Below are 24,308 nucleotides of genomic sequence, written 5' to 3' on the forward strand. Positions count from 1 at the left end.
TCCTACGTCTCCCGACAATCTGCCCATTTTCAGCAGCAACAATTTGCATGCGCTTGTGTGCTCGTGCACTTGTGTGTATGCGTGCATCCATATGTTTTCATGCATGTGCGTGTGTGTGTGCGCTGTGCCCAGTTACACGTGCGTACGTCTATGAAGACACAGACACAATCAGTCTCTAATTGGATCTACAAGATGCATCAGTGAGGCATAAACAAGTTTCCATGGCAACATTAGGCTTTGTTACTGACCACCCCTCCCCTCCCCACCTTCTTGCTATTCCTCCATCTACCCCCCCAGCCCCCTCTATTTCTACTCCACAATCTCATTCCCCATTGCTTTATCCTTCCCTCTCATTCACCTCCTCAACATTTCCCTCATTCCAATTTTCCCTCATCACCACCACCACCCCTTTCTCCATCCTCCCCCTCGCTTCTCTCTCCACACACACACACACACACACACACACACACACACACACACACACACACACGCACGCACACACGCACACACACACACACACACACACCTACAGAAAAACAAGCATGAAACCACAGAGCAGGGGGGGAAAGGAGAAAGAGGAGGCAAACATCATGATTACATTGCTGTTTGTTTCACTCAACAAGTAGCTTGCAGTTTCTGTTTTCTTTGTAGGTAAATTGTTGGCAATTTTGGGGTTTTTTTTGATCAAATGTTCTGATTCAAACATTTAAAAGTCTGGCTAGCAACTAAAACGAGTAGCCTCACACTGGACTCCTCGCTTTTACAGGCCATTTATTCCGTTATCAAAGCGAGCCGCAACCATTTAGATGAATAATTAAGATTTCCAAAAAATCTTAATATCTTAATATCCCTGAAGGATTTCATCGCGAGCCGGCCCCTGTCATTGATTCAATTTTCCGAGCAGGCCTCCTAGTTGGCAGTTAGATAGCTATCCTAAGTGAATTCTCCGCTTCTGTTTCCCAGCCTTTGTTAACTGTCTGCTATAATGAGGCTCTGGCTGCTGTGGAGGTCTGGAAGCGCCATCGCAGATGGGAAAGAAGCAACATAAAAGAAATAGGGCAGCAATTAGTGTTTAGCCCAGTTTAAAAGCCCTCCACTTGGCAAGCTGCGGCCCAGCTCCAGTCCAGGATGTGAAACTAAACTGGTGGGCTGGGACTTTGTCTCCTGTTTGTCTCTCTGTTGGCTTAATCAGCACCACTCCGGTGCTACACACAGCCACGCAATGAAGAGGAGGAGACAAGTGACTGAAGATTATTGTACTTTTGAGGAGGTCGAAAAGGGAAAAAAGGGGGTTGGCGGTGGGGTGGGGGTGAATTGCATCTTTCATTCATGTTGTCTGGAGACTTTTTAAGACCTGTTGATGAAAGAAGGTTGAGCGCACAGAGGAAGAGCTGTGCAGATACAAATAATGTTTCTGGGAAATGACCCTGAACGTGAGAGAGCCTTTATTCCCCTCATGTCAAACGAGGTGGATCTGCCTGAACCAAGCAAAATAAAGAGAATCATTTTCAAAACAACCAAATGAGGTTGGTTTTGTTTCATCTGGATGGCTCCACAGCATGCTGAATCCTGTAAAGAGCTTATGCAAACATACCTACGCTGTGGTGGAGAGGGAACAGAAAACAACGAAGCAAAAAGAGAGGAGAACCCCCCACCCTCCCACCCTTTTCTTTTTACATTCCACTGGTGAATATGAGCACATGATCTCAAATATGCTACACCCCCCACCCACCTTCCCATATGCGCACACACACACACACACACGGATGTGAGAGCACACAAAAGCACTGTGGGGTGCATCCTAGGCCTTCCCAGCCACCCCTATTCAAGCACCCTGCCCTCACCGACTTTCATATAAAACGCCGCCTACACTAAGGCCCACTCAAAACCCCTTACAGAGCCTCAATCTCCCCCCACCACCGCCATGTTCTCCACCCCCGTCCAGTCAGCCCAAGCCTCTGCCCCGAGCGTTGCGCTGGCAGGCAGCCTTGGCCGCTGAATGAATGGACCCGAGGCACAGGAACTGAGAGAGAAATGGGCAGAGACGGCTCATATCAACAGAATGGTGTCAAATTGATTTGTTCCTCCTGAGCAGCAGCTCGAACATGCCATACATATCAATTAAAATCAATTACATTTCTGCGACGTATACACAGTTAATTCCTCCGTGCCAGGCCCCAGATGCAGGCACCGGCTCTTCTCTTAATGTCTCGATTTTGCAGCTGGGCGCATAATTACTCTCTCGTTCTCTTCAGCCTTTACAATACATAAAATCATGTAAAATAACAAACATATGCACGCTCTCCACAAACGACAACAGGTATTCAATTCCCCCTGATATCAGCGTGGTAATTATCACACCAGGAGATCTGTTCCCTCACCAATTACTTCTTCTCTCTCTGCATTATCCACACAATCAGCATGGCCGCCCCCACCCCCCACCTATTATTAGAGATTACACTTTCCATACGGCGTGAGACATTTCCTAACATTTCAATCAATACTCCATAAGTTTGCCGCTCAAACATACTAGAGTCTCCCTGCAGTAAAGCACCCGTGTGACACAGTTATGCTTAAGTCTGCAAAGAACACAAAGCCGTGTTATGCAAAGAGCATTGTGGTTGAGCGCTTGTGTAAGATAGTGTGCGGCGGCAGGGATTTACAACAGATTCATTCACTCGAGGCAGTCTATGTTTTGTGTAATCACAGGGTACAAATGCGTCCTGTTCTCATTCAAGTCAATCAATATTAAATAATTGCCTGCTACCAGGGACTGCTTTGGCCTTTCATTTCCCTCTAGGTGCAGCCAACTGCTTGCTCGGCCTCGCAATGAAAACATTCAAATAGCAGGTTCTGAAATGGCTTCGCTCTTAATGTGGCGGCACGCCGCATGGTCGTTTCAGGCCAAAGAGAGTTTTGCCACTAATTCACGTGAACGACGACAGAACCAGACCCCAAACCGGTCCGAAGCTTCGAGAAGGTGAGCTGGTCGCAGGGTTGCGCTTGTAGCCCGCAGCCCGACCCCGATCGGTTGTATACATAGCTGGCTTCTGTCAGGCTGTCGCGGGGGCAGATGTTCTTAGGGAGGCCTGACTATAAACACACGCGCATAAACACACGCCCCGCAGTGTACACACACAGATTTCCTCACATGTCAAGCACAGTAAACAAGTCGCCTCCAATGCTCACCCAGGCCCCACACACACACATAAAGACACATGAGCAAACACAAGCATCCTGAAATTAAGAAAAACAAGGTCCATCTGGCCCCAGAACTGTTTAGTAAAGCAGGAAGGATTTGACCCTTATTATAGAAAAAGAACAACAAACTAGCCAGAGGGTAGCGATATTGGATAAACTATAAACTCCGGTCCAAGCTGCACTGTAGGCCAGACTTGGCAACAGTGACTTGCTGAAAAGTAGAAAGCTTGGTATTTTCCCTCCGGGCTGTCCCCATTAGAGGGACATAAATGACGATGTCAGAGGCAAAAAAAAAAGACAGACAGAATATCCTGAATTCCACCCTGCAGAGAACTGCTTTTGTATGTGTGAACACAGGCTTCCTTTTTCTCTCTCTTTCTCACAGAAACACACAAACACGACACTAGCTTTAGTTAGCTCAGTCAACAGGCTGGCATGCAGAGCAGATCAGATCCCATCCAGCGTGGCTCATAACAGTGGCAAACGGATGAGCTCCAACGCAAGCGCACACACCCCTCGTGTTCAAAAACGAGCCCCGTATGCTTGCCCTCTATCACTGTCACATGAAGGGCTAGCATAACACCATCAGCGGCTGTAATGAGCTAACAAGATGATGCCCAGATGGCCTTGCCACAAGTAGGACAGAAGTGGACGTTGTTTCCAGACGAACAAGCTGAAGAGCACTGTTGAGCGAGAGGAGTGTCAGAAGTCATTAGGGAGGAGAAAGAGCATAATCTGTTTCTTCTTATGGCCTCTGTGGTTTCTGTCGGAGCTGAGCCCATCCCTCCCTAAGAGCAGGGGAGTTAAGCGAGCATGGGTGTATGCGGCGTGATTGAACGGCATCCACGGTATCGCTGACAGCAAGAGAAGGCCCAGACTGTTGCTCTCTGGGCCTCCACTTATTCATTCTTCAGCTCGGGGATTGAGCTCTTCCAGCTGGAGGGCTGAAGAGAAGAGAAGAGAAGAGAAGAGAAGAGAAGAGAAGAGAAGAGAAGAGAAGAGAAGAGAAGAGAAGAGAAGAGAAGAGAAGAGATTTGGCTCGGCTTGAGAGACATTGGGTCAGTTTCAGCCTGAGTTTAGCCCTCATTCTGAGGTTGCTCTGTGACCCAAACACACACAAGGCTCTTTCCTCTCCCCTAGCCCCTTTCCTGGCCACAACACAACACACACAGACACACACACACACACACACACACACAGCCAGCTGCCTCCCATCACTGAGGAGCAGCCACAGATGGGCTCTGCATGCTCCGTAAAGATCTCTCCACAGGCCCAGTCTACAGTCACAGCCAAACCCGCCTGGCCCAAACTCACTGTATATGTGCTTGTGTGGCTGTGTGCAGATTATACATGTGTCCGTGCAGGCCTGAGTGGGTGACGGTGAGCAGGCCTGTGTGCCAGACGCCCCGATTGAGCCAAAGTTTGCGATGAATGTGCGTGTAAATGAGGTGTGGGCTGCTGGACGATCACAGAGAGAAGGATCCCCGAGGACGAGCTGCCGCAGGGCAGAGAGTCGAGAGCTGGACCGGGATGCGAGGCTACAATCAGTGCCGAGCAGACCGAAAAGGGGGAGAAATCAGGAGAACCTCCCAGACGAACAATAGCATCCCTCACCCTCACCACGACTGGGTTTCACTCCCACTTAAGGGAGCACAGGAAGAAACCAGGGGAAAGAAAAAAAAACATAACCATTATCAAACCCACACAGCTTGCAAACATGCTACCAGAGGCCTTTTTGTGCTTGGTATCTCTAACCCCATCAATAAGCCCTTAGAAAACATTTTCATTAAAAAAAAAATTGCTGCTCAGTCACATGCACTAATAAACACATCCAACACACACACACACACACACACACACACACTAAAACGTTAAAAAGTTATTTAATTTCTGTTCAGCTCAGATACAGCCAGTCATGGTTAAATTCAATTGCTAACAATTGCCCTCCTATCTCAGCATGGTTAAAATTACTTGAGGGATCTCAGTTTTAGACTGAATAATGAAGCAAGTAAAAAAGCTTATTGAGGATGAGGGTCTGGATACGGTTTGTTGCTAATTTTCCAAACTTGTGCTTCTAATAAAAGTGGCTCTTAGAAACACCGTGATGAAGTGCAGCTGCCCGGTTTAGAAATATTCTGGCACCCACACATCTGGGAATCAAATCAAATCACCAAAACACACTGGACACCCATTACTAATGTGGTTTTTCCTCTGAGGGATAGCTTGACATTTTGAGAATTTTGTTTATTTGCTTCCCAAAAGGCTAGCTTAACCTAGCATAAAGTTCTAAACGTCATAAGAGAACATGTCACTTTAATACTTCAGTTTATAAACATGAGATATGATCATTTCTAAGACCTTAAGGTGCATTTAGGTTACCCTGCTCTGTCCTATGTGACAAAAGTAAGTAATTTCTCTGTTTAAAGTAAGCTACATTGATACTTGCTTGTTTTCCAAAAGGCTAGCTTAACCTAGCATAAAGTTATTAGTACAATAAGAAAACATTTTGGTTTTACTCTCCAGTTTGTGTCATATAAAAATGGAATATGATAGTTTTTAAGACCTAAAGGTCCATTTAAGTTAATTTGTGACATAGGGCAGAATAGCTAATTCTCTTGATTTCTATTCTTTTTCTTTAAACACTTTAACGCTTGCTTCTAAAAATGGTTAGCTCAACCTAGCATAAAGCTTTTGAATACCAAAAAATAACATGACATTTTCACTTCAGTTTGTGTCATATAAAATGAGATATATTGTGATAATTTGCTTATGCTTGCTTGCTAGCTTCATAAATAGCATAGTCTTTATCATAATTCTTAGCAAGAAAGAGCAGGTGATTATATATTCCAAAAGGTCAAACAGTTCCTAAATGAATCTGCCATAATGTGATAATATATTAAGACTTGTGCTCTTTCTTCTGAAGGATTACTTGACTTTTTCAAAATTTTGTTTATTTGCTTCCCAAAAGGTTAGCTTAACATAGCATCAAGTTGTGAATGTGAAAAGACATGATATCATTTTAAAACTGTATTTAGTGTTCTATATAAAAATGAGACCTGATCATTTGTAAGAATTACAGGTATATTTTAATTAATTTTTTCACATAGGACAAAGCCGGACAAACCATTTTTCTCAATTTCCAGTCTTATGCTAACTTAACCCATATGGAAAAGATATATATAAATCTTATAAAGTTTGTATCTGTCTTGTGTGAAACTTGTATGAAAAGCATAAAAGAGTGAGAACAGATATAAGATCCTTAGAAAAATTATATAAATGAAACTTGTATGTTTTGGATACTTCCTAAAATAGTATACAAAAGTAATGAGAAAGTGGCCTTATATGATTCACTATATGAAGCAAGCCAAATCTGATGCAAGTCTTTTATAACTTTTTCCTATTTCTTTCCCATATGGGAAACAAGCCTGATGTTCACTTTGATGCTTGCTTAATTAATGTAAAAAATAATTATATATTCCAAAAGGTCAAATAGTTCTTAAATTAATCTGCCCTAATGTAATAACATATTAAGACTTCCAGAGTTGGGGTCTTATAGAAAGATTTGAGTTTGCCTCTATAGAATACAGAAATGAACCGCATGCAGGTTGAACTTTACAGCAGCTCTTTACGATCAAAGGGGAGCTACATCTATATTTTATAAGCCTGTATGTTGTTAACAGGTGTTAATATGACACAGCTACAGAAAATCTGGAATACTGGAAAGACACCAAAGCCTTCCTGGAAGAACAAAGGGAAGACATGGTGCACAGAAAGCGAATCAATCAATCTCTGCCAGAACACGTCTGGCTTTGACAGCGCAGCTCTGAACCCAGAAGTAAAAGATAGCACGCAGCAAAGTTCAAAATACTTCCATTGTTCATCTGTCAGTGTGAAAGACAATTGCACGGGAGAGGGAGGAAAAATACTAACACAATATTTATCTTGTGTCCCCTTCCATCCTGACTTACTCTTTTTTTAATGTATTCCTGCTATTGTGAGGAGTGTTGGGAGATGGATGGGTAGAGGAGTCCGGTAGGTGATATGTGTCTGCTACAAGCACTGTGCAGTCACTCACACATTTCCCCCTCCGTCTCCAATCTCGAGGAACGGCAATAATTCAGTCACCAACAAACTGCACCGGGGTTTTTTTTCTTCTTCTTCTTCTTTTTCTTTGTGGCATTTCAATTGTCGGTGGTTGGTGGTTTTTCTTCTGCATTGTTCTTGAAACTGCTTCCCTGGGAAACTGGGAAAGTCAAACAGCTGATGAGATGTCACCTCATGAACTCCCTCCTTAGTTTCACACACTCACAAACAACCACGTCGGCGATCTGACACACACTCACCCGGTCTCTCTTTTCTCCTTCCACAAACACGCACACACAATTCTAAGGATCTCTCATCAACCGCGTGTCAAGCTCAATGACACACATCTCTGTCTAAACAGGCCATGAGCTGCTGCCTCTCACAGGCACTGGCTGTTGCCTTTCAAGGCCGGTGACTCTTGATCATATCAAATTGGACATGCGAGTCTTATGAAGGCTGCCGGTCTTCGCTCTTTGTTCGCGAGTCACGATAAAAGTCTCCCAGTGAACGTCTCGGGGTTTATCTTAGAGTGTGGACACATTCCTGAAAACCTTGTTTTCCATTTTGCCTCCAGCAGCGATCACTAAAAAAGTATGTGTGTGGTGCAATAAAACTTAAATTTAACAGTCATTTCCCCATAGCAATACCTGCTCACTGTGCATGCCCGTACCTGGGCTTTGCACATGCCTGTTGCGACTGGCGTTATATGAGAAGCACGTATGACCCGAGGAATCATCCGGTTGTTTGAACAGGGTTGTGAACACACACATTCTCACATGTGCATATATACTTACACATTCTTTAAAAGCCAACAGTAGCGAAACAAGAGAAGATAGGCCTCTCTGTATGCAGCTGACAGAGTGAATTACACAGAGAGCTAAAAACCACCGCTTCCCGTCTCACCCAACAGCACTGGATGGCTTTCAGATGGATTTCTCCGAATCTTGTACAAACAGTGAGTCAATATCGGGGTAATGGCCTATCGTTGAGGAAGAACAATTCACAAGTGATTTGCGGAGAAAATGTGTGTTTAGGGCACTTTGGACCGCACTCTGTCACCCAGCCGTAACTAGGGCGCTCTGCCAACAGGCTCCATTTGCAGGGCTTGACAAGAGTACTGCATGCAGGTATTTGAGTATTCTACCCGACCCCTTAATATGTGCAGCCATTCCTCATCAGAGGCAGGCATCGGAAAAAGAAAAAATAATAATAATAAGAGAGAGAGAATTCCCACTGATGAATAGCTGATAATTCTGTTTCTGACGATTCAGGAAGCCATGAAATCAATGACAAATTTGCATTATGAGCAAACGTACACGACGTTTTAATCCTTCCGCACTTTGCCTCTGATGTTTATGCCTGTCGCGGGCGCTTTCATTATCATAGAGCGTGTTTAATATTTCTCAGCTGCGTGAGAGGGACCGCCACACTACAGATGATTGAGTGTGCTGGATTTAGTGTCGTTCTCCTTCCCTTTCTCCAGCTGTGACCATGTACTTCAGGACATATACACACACACAGACACGACAGAGTCAACCGAGAGAGAGGGCACCAGAGAGAAGGGGGGAAAAAAAAAAAAGAGGGGAGGCGGGGAGGAGGGAGCAAATCTGAGGACGTGGTGCCAACCAGAGAGGCCCACCGTGCCTCAGTCCCATCTCTCCAGCTGAGGGCTTTGATTCGCCTGATTGTCTCCAATATTGAGACACACAATAAACACAACACTTGGCGGCCATTTGCAATTCTAATCAGCTCCTCTCAACTGGCCAGGACAACTCGGCTAGAGCCCTCTGAGATATCACTCATCTGACTGCAAAATAATGACACAATCATCGCCATGGCTACGCTCCTACTACATCCCATGAGCGGCAGCACAGAGAGGATATTAATACACAGGAGCACTTGGAGAACCAAACGAATTAGCAAAGAGATTAGCCAGATACCGGGTTAATGAATGTGCCACACAAGGAAACGTGCTCACACCCACCTCCTCTTTAAAAAAATGAGGAGCAGCAAGCGGACAAGCTAGCAGGTCTACACCTGTTTCCGCAAGTGCATGCCGCAACAGGTTTGCTAAATAAACTATCTTCTTTCAACGCGAAATTCCGACTATGTAAACTTAGGCTGATTGTTTCTGGATAAGGCAGCGAGTTGTTAACTTTGACAGCACTATCTGTTTTTCAAATGCTCTGCAGAGTGCAGAAAAAGCAGCATGCGAGCTCCGATGCGATCATTATCGAGTGAAACCTGAGCCTATATGTTGACACGGTGAAATACTGTGTTTCCTGGTGTTAAGAAGTTAACGTAATTTAGGACGTTTACGATAAGATAAGAGCGAGGGGGGAACGAGGGGTTTATCCTCAACAAACTGTCCCAAAAATCCTACATCTGTGAATTCTAAAAAGCCCATCTGTTGGCTTTTCTCCCCCGTGCCGTTTGCACCGACTTGACAACATGACGGTAATAGATGCTTTGCAGATAAATGAAAGCAAAGTGACATGCAATCATCCAGCGTTTTAGTAGCCTTGATGTATTTGCTTTAACACGCAGGCGGAAGATGAGAAACTGAAATTTATTTCAGAAAATAACAGGCAGGTCTTATGAAACTGGTTATTAGACTTGCAAATCATTCCGATGATTCATAACCGGGACCATGCTCGTATGACCTCGTTTTTGTTTTTTATGTTTGTTTGTTTTTTCCAAGCATGCACAAGTGCATGCCTGCATAGGTTCATTTAAGTGTGTGTTGGTTTGTGAGGATTCTTGCAGGGGCATGTGAGCGACAGCCTGTCAGTGAAAGCGATGTCATTATCTGGCTGATGTCTGTGTGAATTGTGACCGGGTGCAGGGTCACATCTCTAGTGGGAAGCTGACACTGCGGACAGGAAGCATTACTTTATGATTTTCCCTCCAGGAGGAAAACACTCATCACAATCAGCGACGCTACTGTTCAGGCCTCGTTTAGAGGTTAATTCAATATGGGCAGCATGCTAATGACAATAGCATGATGAATGCCTACATCTTAAAACCCGCTTTTTACAGGATACATGTTCTTTAAAATAACATAGTGGGGAATTTTTTTATGCTTTGTTCTCAGTGCCTTGAAAAAGAAGAAGGGAGGGAGGGGGGTTCAGGCAAAGCCCTTCCCTCCCTGTTCTTAGCCTTTGACTTTTTCTGTGTAACAACAATACACGGGGTTTTAGTTCAGTGTCCTGCAGTCGATCTGTTAGGCCACTGATAAGAAAAGCTGATGGATAGGTTTAATCAGCCAAGCCCAGGGATCAAGACCACGGGACAGATCAATCAAATGCTGTGTGGTTTCTAAAAGAAACTGCTTTTATCAGTGTCAGAAAGGACTCTCGCTGGATTTTTTTTTCTTTTTTTGTGTTTGCAGGAAGGAAGAAAGCAACATTAGCAAAGTAAACTAAATATAAAGAAACAAGGGAATGTATTTCAGGTGCATGAGTGGAAAGCTACACTAACTAAGCCCGGCTAAAAATAAGTGCAGCAGAGCAGAAAAAGAAACATCTGTAATCACTACGCTGAGATTGTTAAAACTCCTTGAGGCAACTCTCCGACAAAGCATAAAACTAAATGTCCCTGGTCTCTTATATACTAAACACCTCCTGACATAAACAGAAATAAAATGTAAAAAAACCCAAAACCTTCTGAAACAGTGAAACTAAACCTGCACTGAAATCAAACAGGAAGCACAACAGAAAGACTGAGAGCTATCTCCAGCGCACAACAGATCTCTGTAGAAGAGAGCAACGATGAACTGTAATAACTAGGACGCGGTGCTTTTAATACACAGCTGCCTTCCATTTCTTAAAAGAAGCTTCTTATCGGAGAATTTGAGTGACAAGCCTATTCTCTCGCTTACAATCTCGGGCTCATGATTGTAAAAGACAGCTACACATGTCCCATCAAATCCAAGACAAATTGGTTCCTCTTTCTTCTTTGCCTTGGATGGGAGATCTTATCCAGGCGGACATGCTTAAGTTGTCAGTGGGTTTTCTAAAACCCGTATTGAACGGCATATTGACTGATGCAATCGCGGAGACACACATCATTAGGCTCATTAACAGCGAATGTAAAAAGGGGAGGACGGCCTAACTGGTGCAGCGGGAGTCTGTGTCTCCTCTGATAACACTCGCCTTTAACAAGCGGAGCGCGCGGGCAAAGATGCAGGCTGTCGGTATTAAAATGAAATGTATGCTTGTGTGTGTGATGCGTCTGCTAATAAATAGCTTGTTTGACATGACGCTGTTCTCATTCGCGCAGTTTGCTCTGTGATAACCGGTCGGATTGTGGCCTCGTAAAGATGCTCCATGTGTTGTTTTAGGAAGCCATTACAAACTGGGCCGTCTCCATTACAAGGGCTATCTGATCATTATTACTGCCATCTGTAACGCACACTCAAACCTTAATCTGGGCGAGCCAACCACAGCTGACTCCTGAGTTGGCACGCACGCACATCCATACTACCTTCCCCTGTATGTGCGTGTGTGTACATCCAAACGTGACACGGCAGCTGTTGCCTCGTCACATTGCAGGCCCTTGGGCTCGACACATTTTACTCCAGCCTACTAAAGCAAGGCTGAGTGGAGCAGCGCAATCCCATTGAAGCCACTGACTTGCAAGTCTCTTTTTGAGAGGCCGAACCCCCTCCAACACCTGTGCAATGCAATCGCAATCTCCCAGCCAGAGCTGCTCCCACCCTTCAAAGGCTCGTCACAGGACGCACATCTAATGCAGAGAGATGGCCGGTTAAAGCCTCAGCCAGGCACACCGCTTTGAAGCGACTGCTCCGGCCCCACCAAAAGAGAAGCCAAATCATTTCCCTTCCCTCTACCCCCGTCCATTGTGCGAGAGGTGCACCAGGCGCTCTTATTCGGTGGCCGCATGTGGGGCACCTTCAAAGATCACGCCACTCCATTCCAAAGCAGGGCCACTACAGGAAATGAGACTCTCCCGGATGCACGGGGGCTTCTCGGCGATAAATATATTCATGCATTCATGTATATTTCAAATAAGAATTTGACTCAGCCCGCATAATGCACATGGCAAGGTTCAGACTTTGAGATTCTTGACATGCATGAGGCGCTACAATCAGGAGTGTATAAATAAATCAGAAAACGCAGCAAACAGAGCTCCTAAAAGCAGCAACACAGGGCCTGAGCTCGGCGCGAAGAAAAGGACTCGCAGAGGTTTGTCTGAAAGAGAAAAAGCTTTCATCTCCGAGACAGCAGAGGAGAAGAGAGGAGTGATGTGATGGATGTTTGGGCTGTCATGTTTCACAGCTGGGGGGGGGGGGGGGACTTGAGACAGATGAGAGGAATAGCTAAAAGTAGTCAAACTTTTCAGGGCGAAGGGGAAAATGGAAGATGAGACAGCAGAACAGCGGATGGAGCGCCACACATTAAGATTAGCCGGTTAAAATCGCAGTGTGAAATCTCGTGCTACGGAGCCTCGAGGGGCAAAACCGCCAGAGTAACTCGTTAAATGGAGCCGACGCAACGCCGACGGTCGTGTTCTCCGAACAGTTCATAAAGGGAAGCTGAGAGGTTTTGGAATATTGTGTTTGCTTTAGCAGACCCTAACTCCGATTTCCAATATCGGAGAGATGATGAGGGACTTCCACGGCTGAGCACATCATGGGGGAGAATAAACACACGTGTAATGGGAAACATGTGTGTGCGAGATGAAACGGCCTCCCTCATATGAATGGGATGAAATATAGACCTGCGTCCTGCCGGGCTCTAATCAGGGCCGTAAGAACTCGGCATGGAGGGGAAATGACGGACCCCCGACGGGCTCACACACACACACACGCACACACACAGATACGGATAAGCTGCCAATATGGTCATTCTGGAGCAGATTCATGTGGAGGCCAGAGTCTGACAGTGACATCTCCATTCACTCCTGAATTCTTTTTCGCTTCCCAACATGCATGGGCACACACACACACATGCACACACACATGCACACAGAGCTAGAGGCCATGGGAGGAGGAGGAGCAGCACTGAGGCATTAAAAAAAAAAAGCCTTTCTCCCCGCCGTGGGTCTCTGTGGGGTTTAGCATGGCATTATGGGAAGATTAGACTTTAGAGTGCTTTACTATCTGATGTCATTGTTGGTTTTACGTTGTCTGGATGGCTTGTGGAACTCGGACCTGATGGCAGGCACATTTCTCTCCAGACAAAATGCTCGGGGCTGCAGTTGTGATTGATTACAGGTTCCTATTGTATCTGTCTGGTATGGCTCTGTTGGAAGAAGAATTAGTCAGACAAAAAAAGTCATGGAAACGCTACACATTTGACTCCATCAATCAAGTCAGCAATCAAAATAATTCAATTAAGAGACTTAAATCCCGCTGGCTCACCAGTCCCTGCTCCAATAGCCCAGAGACAAACTCAATTTACTGACAACCCATACATGATAGCATTAACTCCACTTTAAGGCTCCAATCTTTTTCCATTACTTATGTTTTCTAAATATCAAGGGAAATTCAGAGGAAATAGCAGAGCTATGGTGTTTACGAGAGACGACAAATTGGAAAAAATTAAATAAACAAGAGCAGCTTCAAATGCATAATGAAATTGTAGAAGGGCTGTCCAGACAACTAAGCTAATTTGCAAGTTGTTTAGAAGGCAGACTTATTTGCAAAACACAAGAAACTTTGCAAATGTGTTTTCATAGGCCGTACATCAATGATGCAGGATTGCAGACAGACTGGGAAGGGAGGTTGCTGAATATGTGTGTAATTGTCTTTTTCCCCCCCCGTTTCCGAGGTGTGAAAGGGAATGCAGGGTTGCGCTGGGGCATCCCGGGGAGAGGCGATTGAAGCGTCACTCACAGCTGCCACACAGAGCCCCGGCGCACACCAAATCCCAGGCCCGGGCTTTTCCCGGGCAGAGGGGCCGGGGCCGGGCCTGGGAGCAGCAGGAGTCCCACAGGCCTTTTCTTCCAACTCCTCTCACCAGCACAAGGGGGACCAGGTCCCTGCTGGGAGTTTGCTTAGAAAAGACTGAGCCAAGACTTGGCAGAATGGGTTAACGGAGGCATACACACACACATATACACACACTATTTCAAATGCTTTTTGGGGGCTGTCTGTCTTGCCTGTGGGCATGGTGGGAAAAAAATGAAGTAGGGAAGAGAAAAAAAAAACCCCAAAGATAAATCAAACTTCCAGTTAACAGCTGAAAATTTGGGACACGCAAACGCAGAGATGCAGAAAGAGACGACGAGCAAGAGAGGCACTGCTCAAACTAGATTACCGGAGAAATGAGTGGGGGGTTTTCTGCTCGATGCCCGGGGAGCCTAATAGAGGAAAAGTCCCAAGGATTATACACTGTGCCATTTCCACGCTCGCCCTAATAGTCTCCATGTCCTGCCTCTGTATGCCATAGATGGATTATGATGCTTTATAATTAACATGGGTAAGGGGGTTGTTACAGACCGCCCATCTGCCACGCTGACACACTTACGGGGGGTATCCCTTGGGAAAAGGAGGCCGCTACCACACTATTCCATTACTTTATCATTCTATCATTCTATTATCCTACCACTCGATTCAATTACCCTGTCACTCCATTAGTGTACTCGTAACAGTGAACAAAGAGCTCCGTGATGATCATTAATGATATGTTCCGAGCCGGTTGTGGCGTGGTCATGCTTCATCCAGGCTCTTCTTGTAAAAATATGATCTTTTACAAAGCACGGCTCATTTTTGGTTCCAATTAAGATGTCAAACGTAAATTGAGAAGCTCGTCGGCAGCCATAAGAAACATCTAAATGTGATACACTTTATTTTATTATTCTTTTTTGGAGCATGCAAAAGATTACTTGCCTTCATTTTCTGCAAGAAAAAACTGAGGACGTAAACTGTTACTCGACTTGCAGAGTAAAAGCATTTTTTGTCAATAATACACATTTTTTAGTGTTGAAAGTTCCAGAAAAACTTTTGTCCAACCAAATCTATCGTTTGATTAATTAAGTTGAAACTTGTAAAAATGCTACAATTTTCATTTGTATTTTTGTTTTGGAGTTTTTTTTAAAAAGGCGAGAAACCGTATAACCCTACATCGCAATTTATATTCCCACCTCAGTGTTTTCACCAATTTTATTTGTTAATAAACACGCACTTCCTCCCCTGTCCCACACATTTTTGCGATTAGTCGCTGGGCTCCGTCACCTCCTGGCACAGTAAATGCAAACCAATCCTACAAAGGTCTTTAGTGTGCCACAAACTCGGAGGGGGAAACAGATCCCTCGTCGCCTGTATGCCGGTGACAGCCCCTGACGTCTTAAAGAATGTGCGGTGCAGCTGGCTGTTGAGGTTGCCTGCCCACTGTTAGGGAATGGCATCCGATGAGGTCTGCCTCCTCAGCACAGAGGGGTTCTATGAGAAAGAGTTAAGTCTGTGAGGTCAGTCTGGAGGAGGAGGTTACGAGTTCCCCGAGTCGGAGCCGTGGGGGTAATGGTTTTAGAGATGGCTGTCACACAGATCCGTTCCACTGTCCAATACTGCCGCTGATCTCCACCAGCCCGAGTCTGCTTGCTTTTCAATTGCTCAACTTCTCTCTCCCCGTCCTCCTTTCTTCTTTTCTCCCCTTCTTTCCTCCTTGCACTGACACATGGAAGTAATCTAGGATCTCTATGCTGGACTCAAAGGATGTGCGGTTGAGCCCGGGGCTGCATTTCGACGCTCTACATTAGCTTCCTTTCCTCTTCTGTTTAATCCCCTTATATTCAACTGCTCTTATTTAAAAGAACTTAGCTGGAAAACAAAAGGCAGACTTTGCCCATTCAACTTTTTTCTCTCTCTCTCTCCCTCTCTCTTCGTTTCCTGTAACTCTGCATCCCTTCCCATTTTTCTTCTCGAATCAGCTAAAAGCACAGGCGAGGCGACAAGTAGGACTCTTAAGGGAACCCTTCCAGCACCGTCGTCTGTGCCTCTGCTTGGCAGAGCCGGAGCTGATGGGAACTTCCTGGTCGCTGCCAGCCAGGCCTCCGTCTAATGAAGCTGGGTCGCTAACAGCCTGTAAGGCAGCCACTGTTCAGCCACTCTACACTCATCCACCACCCGGCCCTCGACACTTTCACAGGGGCACACTGGCACGCTCCTAACACTTCCTTAATGCTCCGCTGTGGCTGGACAAAGAACAATGGCGCACGGACGTGCACTCTTAAGCACTCCTTCACTTCCACGAGCTCAAGAGGAAAAATAAACAAGACTCAGACTGATTGGAAGTTTATTTTATACTCAACTGAACTTACAATTACTCTTTAAATAAGCATCTATACACCCTATTTTTTCCTTTTAGGAGGTAGGATCCTTTATTGGGTACAAGCAAAAGAAGACAAGGCAGGAAATACGGGACAGAGAGCAGGGGAGCGACTCCCAGCAAAGGAGGCAAGCCAGTTGCGGTGCTGCTCGGCTGAATTTGCACCCATGTGGTGCACGCCCTAACCACTCAGCTATCATGACCCATTTAAATGAATGTGGTGTTTATCCCAGTGAAGAATTTTTTGTTGCATAATGCACTTTGCTGCATTTGTCATTGTTATCAGTGACTCACAACTCTGACTCACTAGCAACTGTCACACCTATATGAAAATTCCCCAAATGTAAAAACAGTTTTTACCCCAGGGCTTTGGTAACAAGTTCCTATCTGTCATCCCCCCCCAAGCATAAGTATATTAGATGTCTTATTTCACACAAACACTCCAAAACAAAAAATGTTAAAAATGCTAAATCCTAACCAGCTTTTCTTGTATGAAAAATTAATTTAATTAATTGGTGGTGGGGGGCAGGAATTAGGCAATATGTGTGCAATGTGTGCATTTTGCTGATTTTTTCTGTGCCGTTTCTGTTAGTTGATGTGTGTGCAATATTTCTACTAGTGTCAGGTTACAATCCTGAGCTGCAACTCCCCACATAAACAAAAAAAAGTCAATACACTTGATTTGGATTTTTGCCTGTTTGTGTAGCTGTATATATATTTAAATAGAAGTACATATGGTAATATTGTGATATGACACGTTGCCTGCGGATTTAGATTCTCGACATCAGTAAAGTTGCTGTTGATTGTGTCCAGTCACTGCTGTTTATGTTCTTGTTCTGCTAATTGACTAATCCTTCCAGGCATTGTCCACTCTTGCCAAATGATTCACTGCTTTCAGCTGCTGTCCCTGTAATATGTCTTGAAAGAAAACCAACTGGAACTGTGGGTCACGACGACCAGTTGGAAAAACACACACACACACACACACACACACACACACACACACACACACACACACATAGAACAAAAAGACGGAGGAAGAAAGAAAGAAAGAAAAAATCCAAACAAATTAGTAGCAAATGCTACTTTTCCCAAACTCGGGGAACAAAAGCTTTGGTTTCGTGTGCACCACTGCTTGAATATAAAGAAATGAATGCATCAATAACACAGCAAAACAGAATGATCAGCTTTCAGTGATGTGGCAGCCAAAACCACCAGTGGATAAAGTGAGTCCATCTGGAGCAAAACCATGATGAAAAAGCTGCATTGTTTTCCTCTTTTTCTTCTTCTTCTTCTACTTCTTCTTCTTCGCTGAAATAACCTAAACGCCCTGCAGCCCTCTTTCCCGAGCCCAGGTGCCTTGTGTAGATAACCAAATGAAGAATCTGCCATAACCCACACACACCGCTGAAACAACAGTCGTGTCGACACAGAAGCACGCGTGTGCGCGCACACACACACACAGACACATAAAAGCAAACGCAGCTGTCCTTACAGCGAGACACAGGGACCCTTTACAGCACTGTGGGCCAGTTGCTATCCAGAGGTATTTCTTATTGGTTGGCCCTCTCTCGTTCTCTCTGAGTGGGGCTCAGGCTCTAAGTCCTCTCTGTGTGTAATGAGATCTCTATCAGAGGGAAACATGATCAGAGTCTAAAGGGTGGAGAAAGGGGGAGACTGTGGGAGGCAAAGAGAGAGAGGGAAAAGGTACGTATCGCGAAGGGGTAACGGGGGCAAGCGGCGGGGTGTGAGGCAGGGAAGAAACAAAAACAGGCCTCTGACCCTCCCGACAGTGACCGCGGCTGCACGGAGCAGGAGAGGGGAGCGCTCGCTGGACTCCAAACCAAATCCTGATTCTCGTCTGAGGCTGCATCCGGCTCTCGCTCAACAGGTTTCGGCAGTTTTCAAGTTGTGCCGTTTCAGTTTGTTTTGTTTCACTTCCTCCTGAAAGTCGGCATAGCTGAGCAGGTGAAAGTGGCAGATGAGTCAGTGTCTGAGAACAAACCCATTGAAATGATTGCTTTTGTAAGAGGCACTTCCAAGATAAGGAAGACATTGTATTCTTCTCATTACCTCATGCAAAGAAAAAAAGAAAGAAAGAAAGAAAAAAAATCTGCCTAATTAGCTTATTGTAAAACACTAAACATGAAAACAAAACCAGCAGCAGTTAAATTAAATTATGCTGTGATGGAAATGTAGTGAACCAATAAAATTGCTGCCTCATCATCTCAAAGCGCTTTGCAATAAAAAAAAAAAAGCCACAAAAATTCCCTTTTTTTGTTTTGGGAAAAATTAAACATATTTGCTAAATGTCCCAGTGGTAATAAAGTTTAGCTTAATTACAAGCCCACTGAACCATTTAACCACGCAAGCGTGATATAAAGCAAACCAGTCAACTGTTAAACTCTGAGCCAGACAGCTGAGGTAAAGGGACAGCAAAGTAAGTCGAGTAAAGTAGAGACTCACAGGCTCGAATCAGGAGACTTTACTTTTTATCAAACGCGAACGCTCTTTTCGTTTTTACCCCCCTTTCTTCTGCTATTTTGCGTCCCTTTGTGGGCTTTGACACAGAGGCCAAAAAATAAAAAATAATTCATGCAAAGTCTTTCCAAGCCTCACCAAAAAATGCAAAGAGTTCAAAAGCAGTGCAGCAGACTGTTGCCCAGCCTGTGGCCGCTTCCTCGCTGCATGTTTTTAGAGGTGTGCAACTGTGTTTTCCATCTCTCCTCCTCTCCTTTTCTTTCTCTTACCCCTCTCTCACCACCTTGTTTGTCTCCTGAGCTGCTGCAAACAGGCTGTGGTAGTTACAGGTCATGAGGTAAATATTAGCCGAGGAGGGCTGGAGGACGTGCAGGAACTGCTCACAGCAACCTTGTCAGATCATCATTAAATTGGCATCACTGCAGTGTACCTCAGCACAGTGTGAGTGTCAGTGTGTGTGTGTGTCCATGTATGTAGCACGCCTGTACATAGCGGCGCTAGCTTCAGCCAAGGCGATGGGACGTGATCAGTCATAACAAAGTGACATTTCGTGGCGTAATCCCACTCAGCTAAATGAGAACTAATCCGATTTGCTCTGATCAAATGTTAGACTGTGCTTTACCGGCCGGGGGGACGCTGACACATCTCAGCCTTCTTCTTCTTTTTCTGCACGGCTGCTCCTTCATCACCCCCCCCCCCTCCCCTCCCACCGACACCCCTACTTTGCCACTTCACTCATCCGGCCTCAAATTAAATATCAAAAAGGTATGATGCATCCTGCAGCACAAAAAAAGAAGAAGAGAGAACTAAAACTCAAGCATGTTTCCTCTTGTTATTTTTCTCACAAGACAGTGCTACCGTGATGATGTATGCTGCCTGTTCAAGCACGCTGGGAGGAAATCAATTAAGCAAACCCCCAGTTATTGATAATACAGGAGGCGGGAGTGATGGCATCCTCACATGAAAATCCATAGCAGCAGGAATGCACATAAACCTGCACAAACACACACACCGTAGCGGCCCAAACCTGCTGGTTTCCTAGACTTTGCCTCATAACTAATGGCCTGTGGGGAGGCACTGGTATTGTTATAGTTTTTGTGTGTATGTAGTACACTGTGCAAGCAGAGGGCCAGATTAATTTATTAGCTGAGGCAGCAGCGCTCCCAAAAGCAGGAACAGGAAGTAAGACATCGTAAATCTCGATAAGTCACCAGATAGTGTACTGTACATTTCTATAGGCTTCTTCCACTGTTATCGCTATAGAGTAATATAGGCCAATACCGAGAGATGGAGTTTAGAGGAACAAACAGTGAAGACTGATGCTGATTCCTGCGCAAGCACACCCACCCCATCTCTGTTTCTTTTATTGCCTATCAGCGAGTGCTGCTGACTGATACATTTCAGAGCAAAAACAGGTTTGTCTCTCTCTCTTTTTTTGTTATTGTAAAGCCTGCACACAGCAAGATAATTGTCTATTGTTTTCCAAAAGGCAGAGCAGCGGGATAATTAGCTTGAGAGAACACTTTGCAGAGTGCATTATTGTTCCACTGTGAACTTTATGAAATATTCAGCCGTTCGTGGGGATTTTACAAGGAGCAGAGTGGAGAAACAGATGGAGAAACGATCTTCCAGTCCCTAAAATCCCAGCATGGTAACCTTCTAAGACATTCCCTTCAGGTGACATCATCAATCAATAAATGTCTCCCTCTATTTTTTTTTTTTTACTCTTAACTAAAAAGTGTGGATTTTTGCATGTGTGTGTGTGTGTGTGTGTATCTTTGTCTGATGACGCTCATTGTTCCACTACTTCTGCAGCCAAATAAAAGCTGATGGGCCGTAGTCTTGCCATTAGGACCGGGCCACACACACACACTCAGAGACACACACTTCAATGAACATGGCAGCAATATTCATACCCACTGACTGCACAACGAGCCTCTATGACATTTGACATTTGGGGGATAAATCATGGATTCACTTCAATGAGTAACTTACAGTTATAGGCTGGTCGAGCTACTCTCCATTTCCCCCCAGTGCTGTGAGCTCGAATGAAGGTCAGCTCCAACCACACAGATCTTTCTCTCTCTCTCTCTTTTTCTCTTTTAGTTTATTTTCCCCCCCTTTATGAATGCTTTCCAACATGATGTAAATGTGGGAGTCAAGTCTAAGTGGGTGATAATTGTTACCAGAGCGTAATCTATTATCAGTAGTCTGGGCTCACTTTACTTGTTTGGATGGGAATAATATGGATTTTTAAAGAAAGTGTCTGGCTTCAGCTGCTGACTTTTGAAAAACGTGTCCTTGATTTCATGGGAAGAAATTGCGCTGGATCCAAGCCAGGGTAATTAAGAAAAATACAATTATTTTCAATCATTTGCTCACCTGATATCTGGAACCATCTTGTTATGCATTTTTGTGGGGAGAAACTAAATTCAAACTTGGCCACTTTGGACGGAGTGTGGCCCTCGTACGCCTGTTGGGAGGAAAAAATATCCTGCGCTATAGCTGAACACACTTGGCGTGGTTTACTTGACTTTTTCACCTTTATTCTTTGCACCAATTATGAGTGGATGAACTTCTCACAGCCCTAGAATAGCCGTGATTTAGTTGGAAAATAAAACGGTGGGTGCAATATTGCGAATAAAATTGCTATAATTACCCATCTTAATGTGTGATTTAAGCTGGGCCCGTTGTACATTGTATAAGCATGTACTTAACGGTGTTTCTTCAGTGTTGGGAAATTCCCCACTGGGAAAGACGTCAACGCCACACTCTGCGGCGCAGAGAGGACAATTAGAACTAAATAAATTGTGTTCTTTTTAAGATAATTGCCACATTTAACAGAACATTTAACCCAACGTGTACACAATGGCAACTTTTCCATAAATGTTAGCCCTCCATTGAGCGCGCACACACACTCACACACACCCATAGAGTTTGAAACCCTCGTCCAAATGAAAATGCAAGACTTACTTGGGATTCTGCGAGCTCCAGATTATAGTCTCCAGCGACTTAGCCGAGGGTAACGCCGACCTGCACATTATTGTAAAGATCCAGAGGTAATACTTCCAACAACCGAGTCCCGCCATTCTGATAAATGCACAAGACGGGTGAGCCGAGAACTCTAGAGCTACGGACGGTGCGCTTGGCAACCTTTATCTGCGGTTCGCCCGGTGGGAAGGTGAGCTACGATCAGTCGGGAGCATGTGAGGTCGATATCAGATACATGTCCTTGTGTCCGACTTCTTTAGATCTGCTCCAGACCCCGTGTCCTTAACTGAACTGCCGTGCGAAGGAGCCCCGGTTCTTGATAGGATTTGGAGGAAAGCAGCAGCAGCAGCCCACCGAGTGTCCTGGTTGACCTGTGGCTGAGGCAGTAGAAAGAAAAAACACGACCTTTTCTTTCACTCTGTGGACAAAACTCAGCGATCCCTATGCGTGGAGCGGATCTGACCAATCGCGCAGTTTTGCCAAAATCTGGCGATGCGGCTGTCGGTGGAGCGCCGCGCCGCGTCTTTGTCAGAGCTGCCCTCGGTGGTGCGTGTACCTGTCGCCGTTTATAGCCTACAGATGACCACATTCATCCATCAGTCACAACTCCGCAGCACGCCAGGAATCCCGAGGTCCACTTCATTCCAGTGTTATCTTTCACTCCTCCGCCCCCCTTCTTTTGCTATTCTTCCTCCCCCCCCCCAAAAAAAAAAAAGGAATTGAGTTTCTATTGTAAATATTCCTCCTGGCTCTCAGTGGCGTTACGCGTGCGTGTTGCGCTCCGGCAGGGTCGCTTCTAGTCCAACTCGGGCATGCTGCGTGGCCGGTGCGTAAAAATACAGTCCGGTCTCCCCGCTAGTTTATTGCTTCATGAAACACACACAAAAAAGTGCCGAGGTAAGATTAGACCTGCTCCCCTGCTTCTCGACGTGGCTCCTAAATCAGCTCACCAACATTTCCACGCCGGTATGTTGTTTTTTTTTTCTGACCGTCTGTAACACTGTGCACTCCGGTGTGTGCGGCAGCCCGAGCTCAACTGTAACCCGAGCTGAACAGAGCGCATGAGGAACAGCCCACTGTGCCAGCAGCGGCCAATCACAGCGCTCTGTCCGAACTTGGAAGCAGGAAGCGAAGGCATTTAAGGGACGTGGATGGGTAGATGGTAGGTAGAAGGAGGGAGCGAGAATTGGTGAGGGGGGCGGGGGTGTTATTGGGTTGACCCCACATCTCCACCTCGGCCCGAGCCATCGACCCAAATTGAAATGGACGTTGGAGTTATTCGTCATACTGAAAGCTTCGGTGAGGAAAACGAGTGCACCAGTGTGTGTGTGTGTGTGTGTGTGTGTGTGTGTGTGTGTGTGTGTGTGTGTGTGTGTGTGTGTGTGTGTGTGTGTGAAAGTGCTTACAAGAGCAAAACTTTGGCCCCTTTAAGTCCAGGGCTTGTTGTTCCCAGTAGATAACTAATTACTAATTGGTCCATCAAGAAATTCGCCTGGAGCGCCACATTTATCATTTTGGTTATGAAGGATTGCATTTGTAACATTTTCCCTACGACTAGTCTGTTATTTCTGCTATTTCTAGCTGTGCCGCTGTAAATATATTGGTTTTATTCTATATACACAGGATTACAGTATCTGTTCTTTTGGCCCCCTTCTTTTTCTTCTCTGAAGGGAATGATGATTAATGGTCTCTTTGGATCTCTTTCTAGTCGTCCTCTTTTGGGATAATGAACTGCATGAGAACTTAGTCTCCAGTGTCAATAGACAATAGACGGTCGGTAGCCTATAGTCACTGGGCCATTCATTCACTGAGGAAGAAATGCTTGACACATAATTGATCATGTCCATGTCTGTGCCCCCTTTGTGCGCGCATATGTGTGTGTGTTTGAGGGAGAAAGGAGAGAAGAGTTCCCCTTCATTTCCTTGCATTTATTCAATCAATGCTGCCCCCTAATGGCTGTGATGAAATCGATTCTCAGACTACAGGTGGGGGGGGGGAAGACTGAGTCTAATTGGAAAGGAAATAAAGCAGACATGTAAAGACACGTCTTATGGTTTCTGAAATTATTTTTTTTATTACATCCTGTGGCGTGTTGACAGCTCATAAATCTCTGTGAGACAATAACACAGGCTTCCAGTGATTATACACCCTAATTGTCTGAGTAAATTTATATTTGTGCAGTTAATGTGTGCGCATCCTCAACAGCAGCAGTTGCCACAGAGTTGCCATCTTGGATGCCTGATGCTTTACCAATCAGAG

The 24,308-nt window shown here is 45.2% G+C and overlaps 1 protein-coding gene across 1 annotated transcript in view; it reads right to left on the reverse strand.

Annotated features, from left to right (window-relative positions):
- efnb1 (ephrin-B1) overlaps positions 1–23,095 on the reverse strand; it is a 60,564-nt gene extending 37,469 nt beyond the window's left edge. The window contains exon 1 of the mRNA XM_085420707.1: positions 22,032–23,095. Coding sequence (XP_085276833.1) covers positions 22,032–22,147 — 116 coding nt within the window. The 5' untranslated portion in view covers positions 22,148–23,095. The remainder of the gene's footprint in view (positions 1–22,031) is intronic.
- Positions 23,096–24,308: the final 1,213 nt, after the last annotated feature.

Source organism: Rhamphochromis longiceps, linkage group LG2 (assembly GCF_057381845.1).
Source record: "Rhamphochromis longiceps isolate RC_006_pf linkage group LG2, R_longiceps_female_GT1.1, whole genome shotgun sequence".
Lineage (NCBI taxonomy): Eukaryota > Metazoa > Chordata > Actinopteri > Cichliformes > Cichlidae > Rhamphochromis > Rhamphochromis longiceps.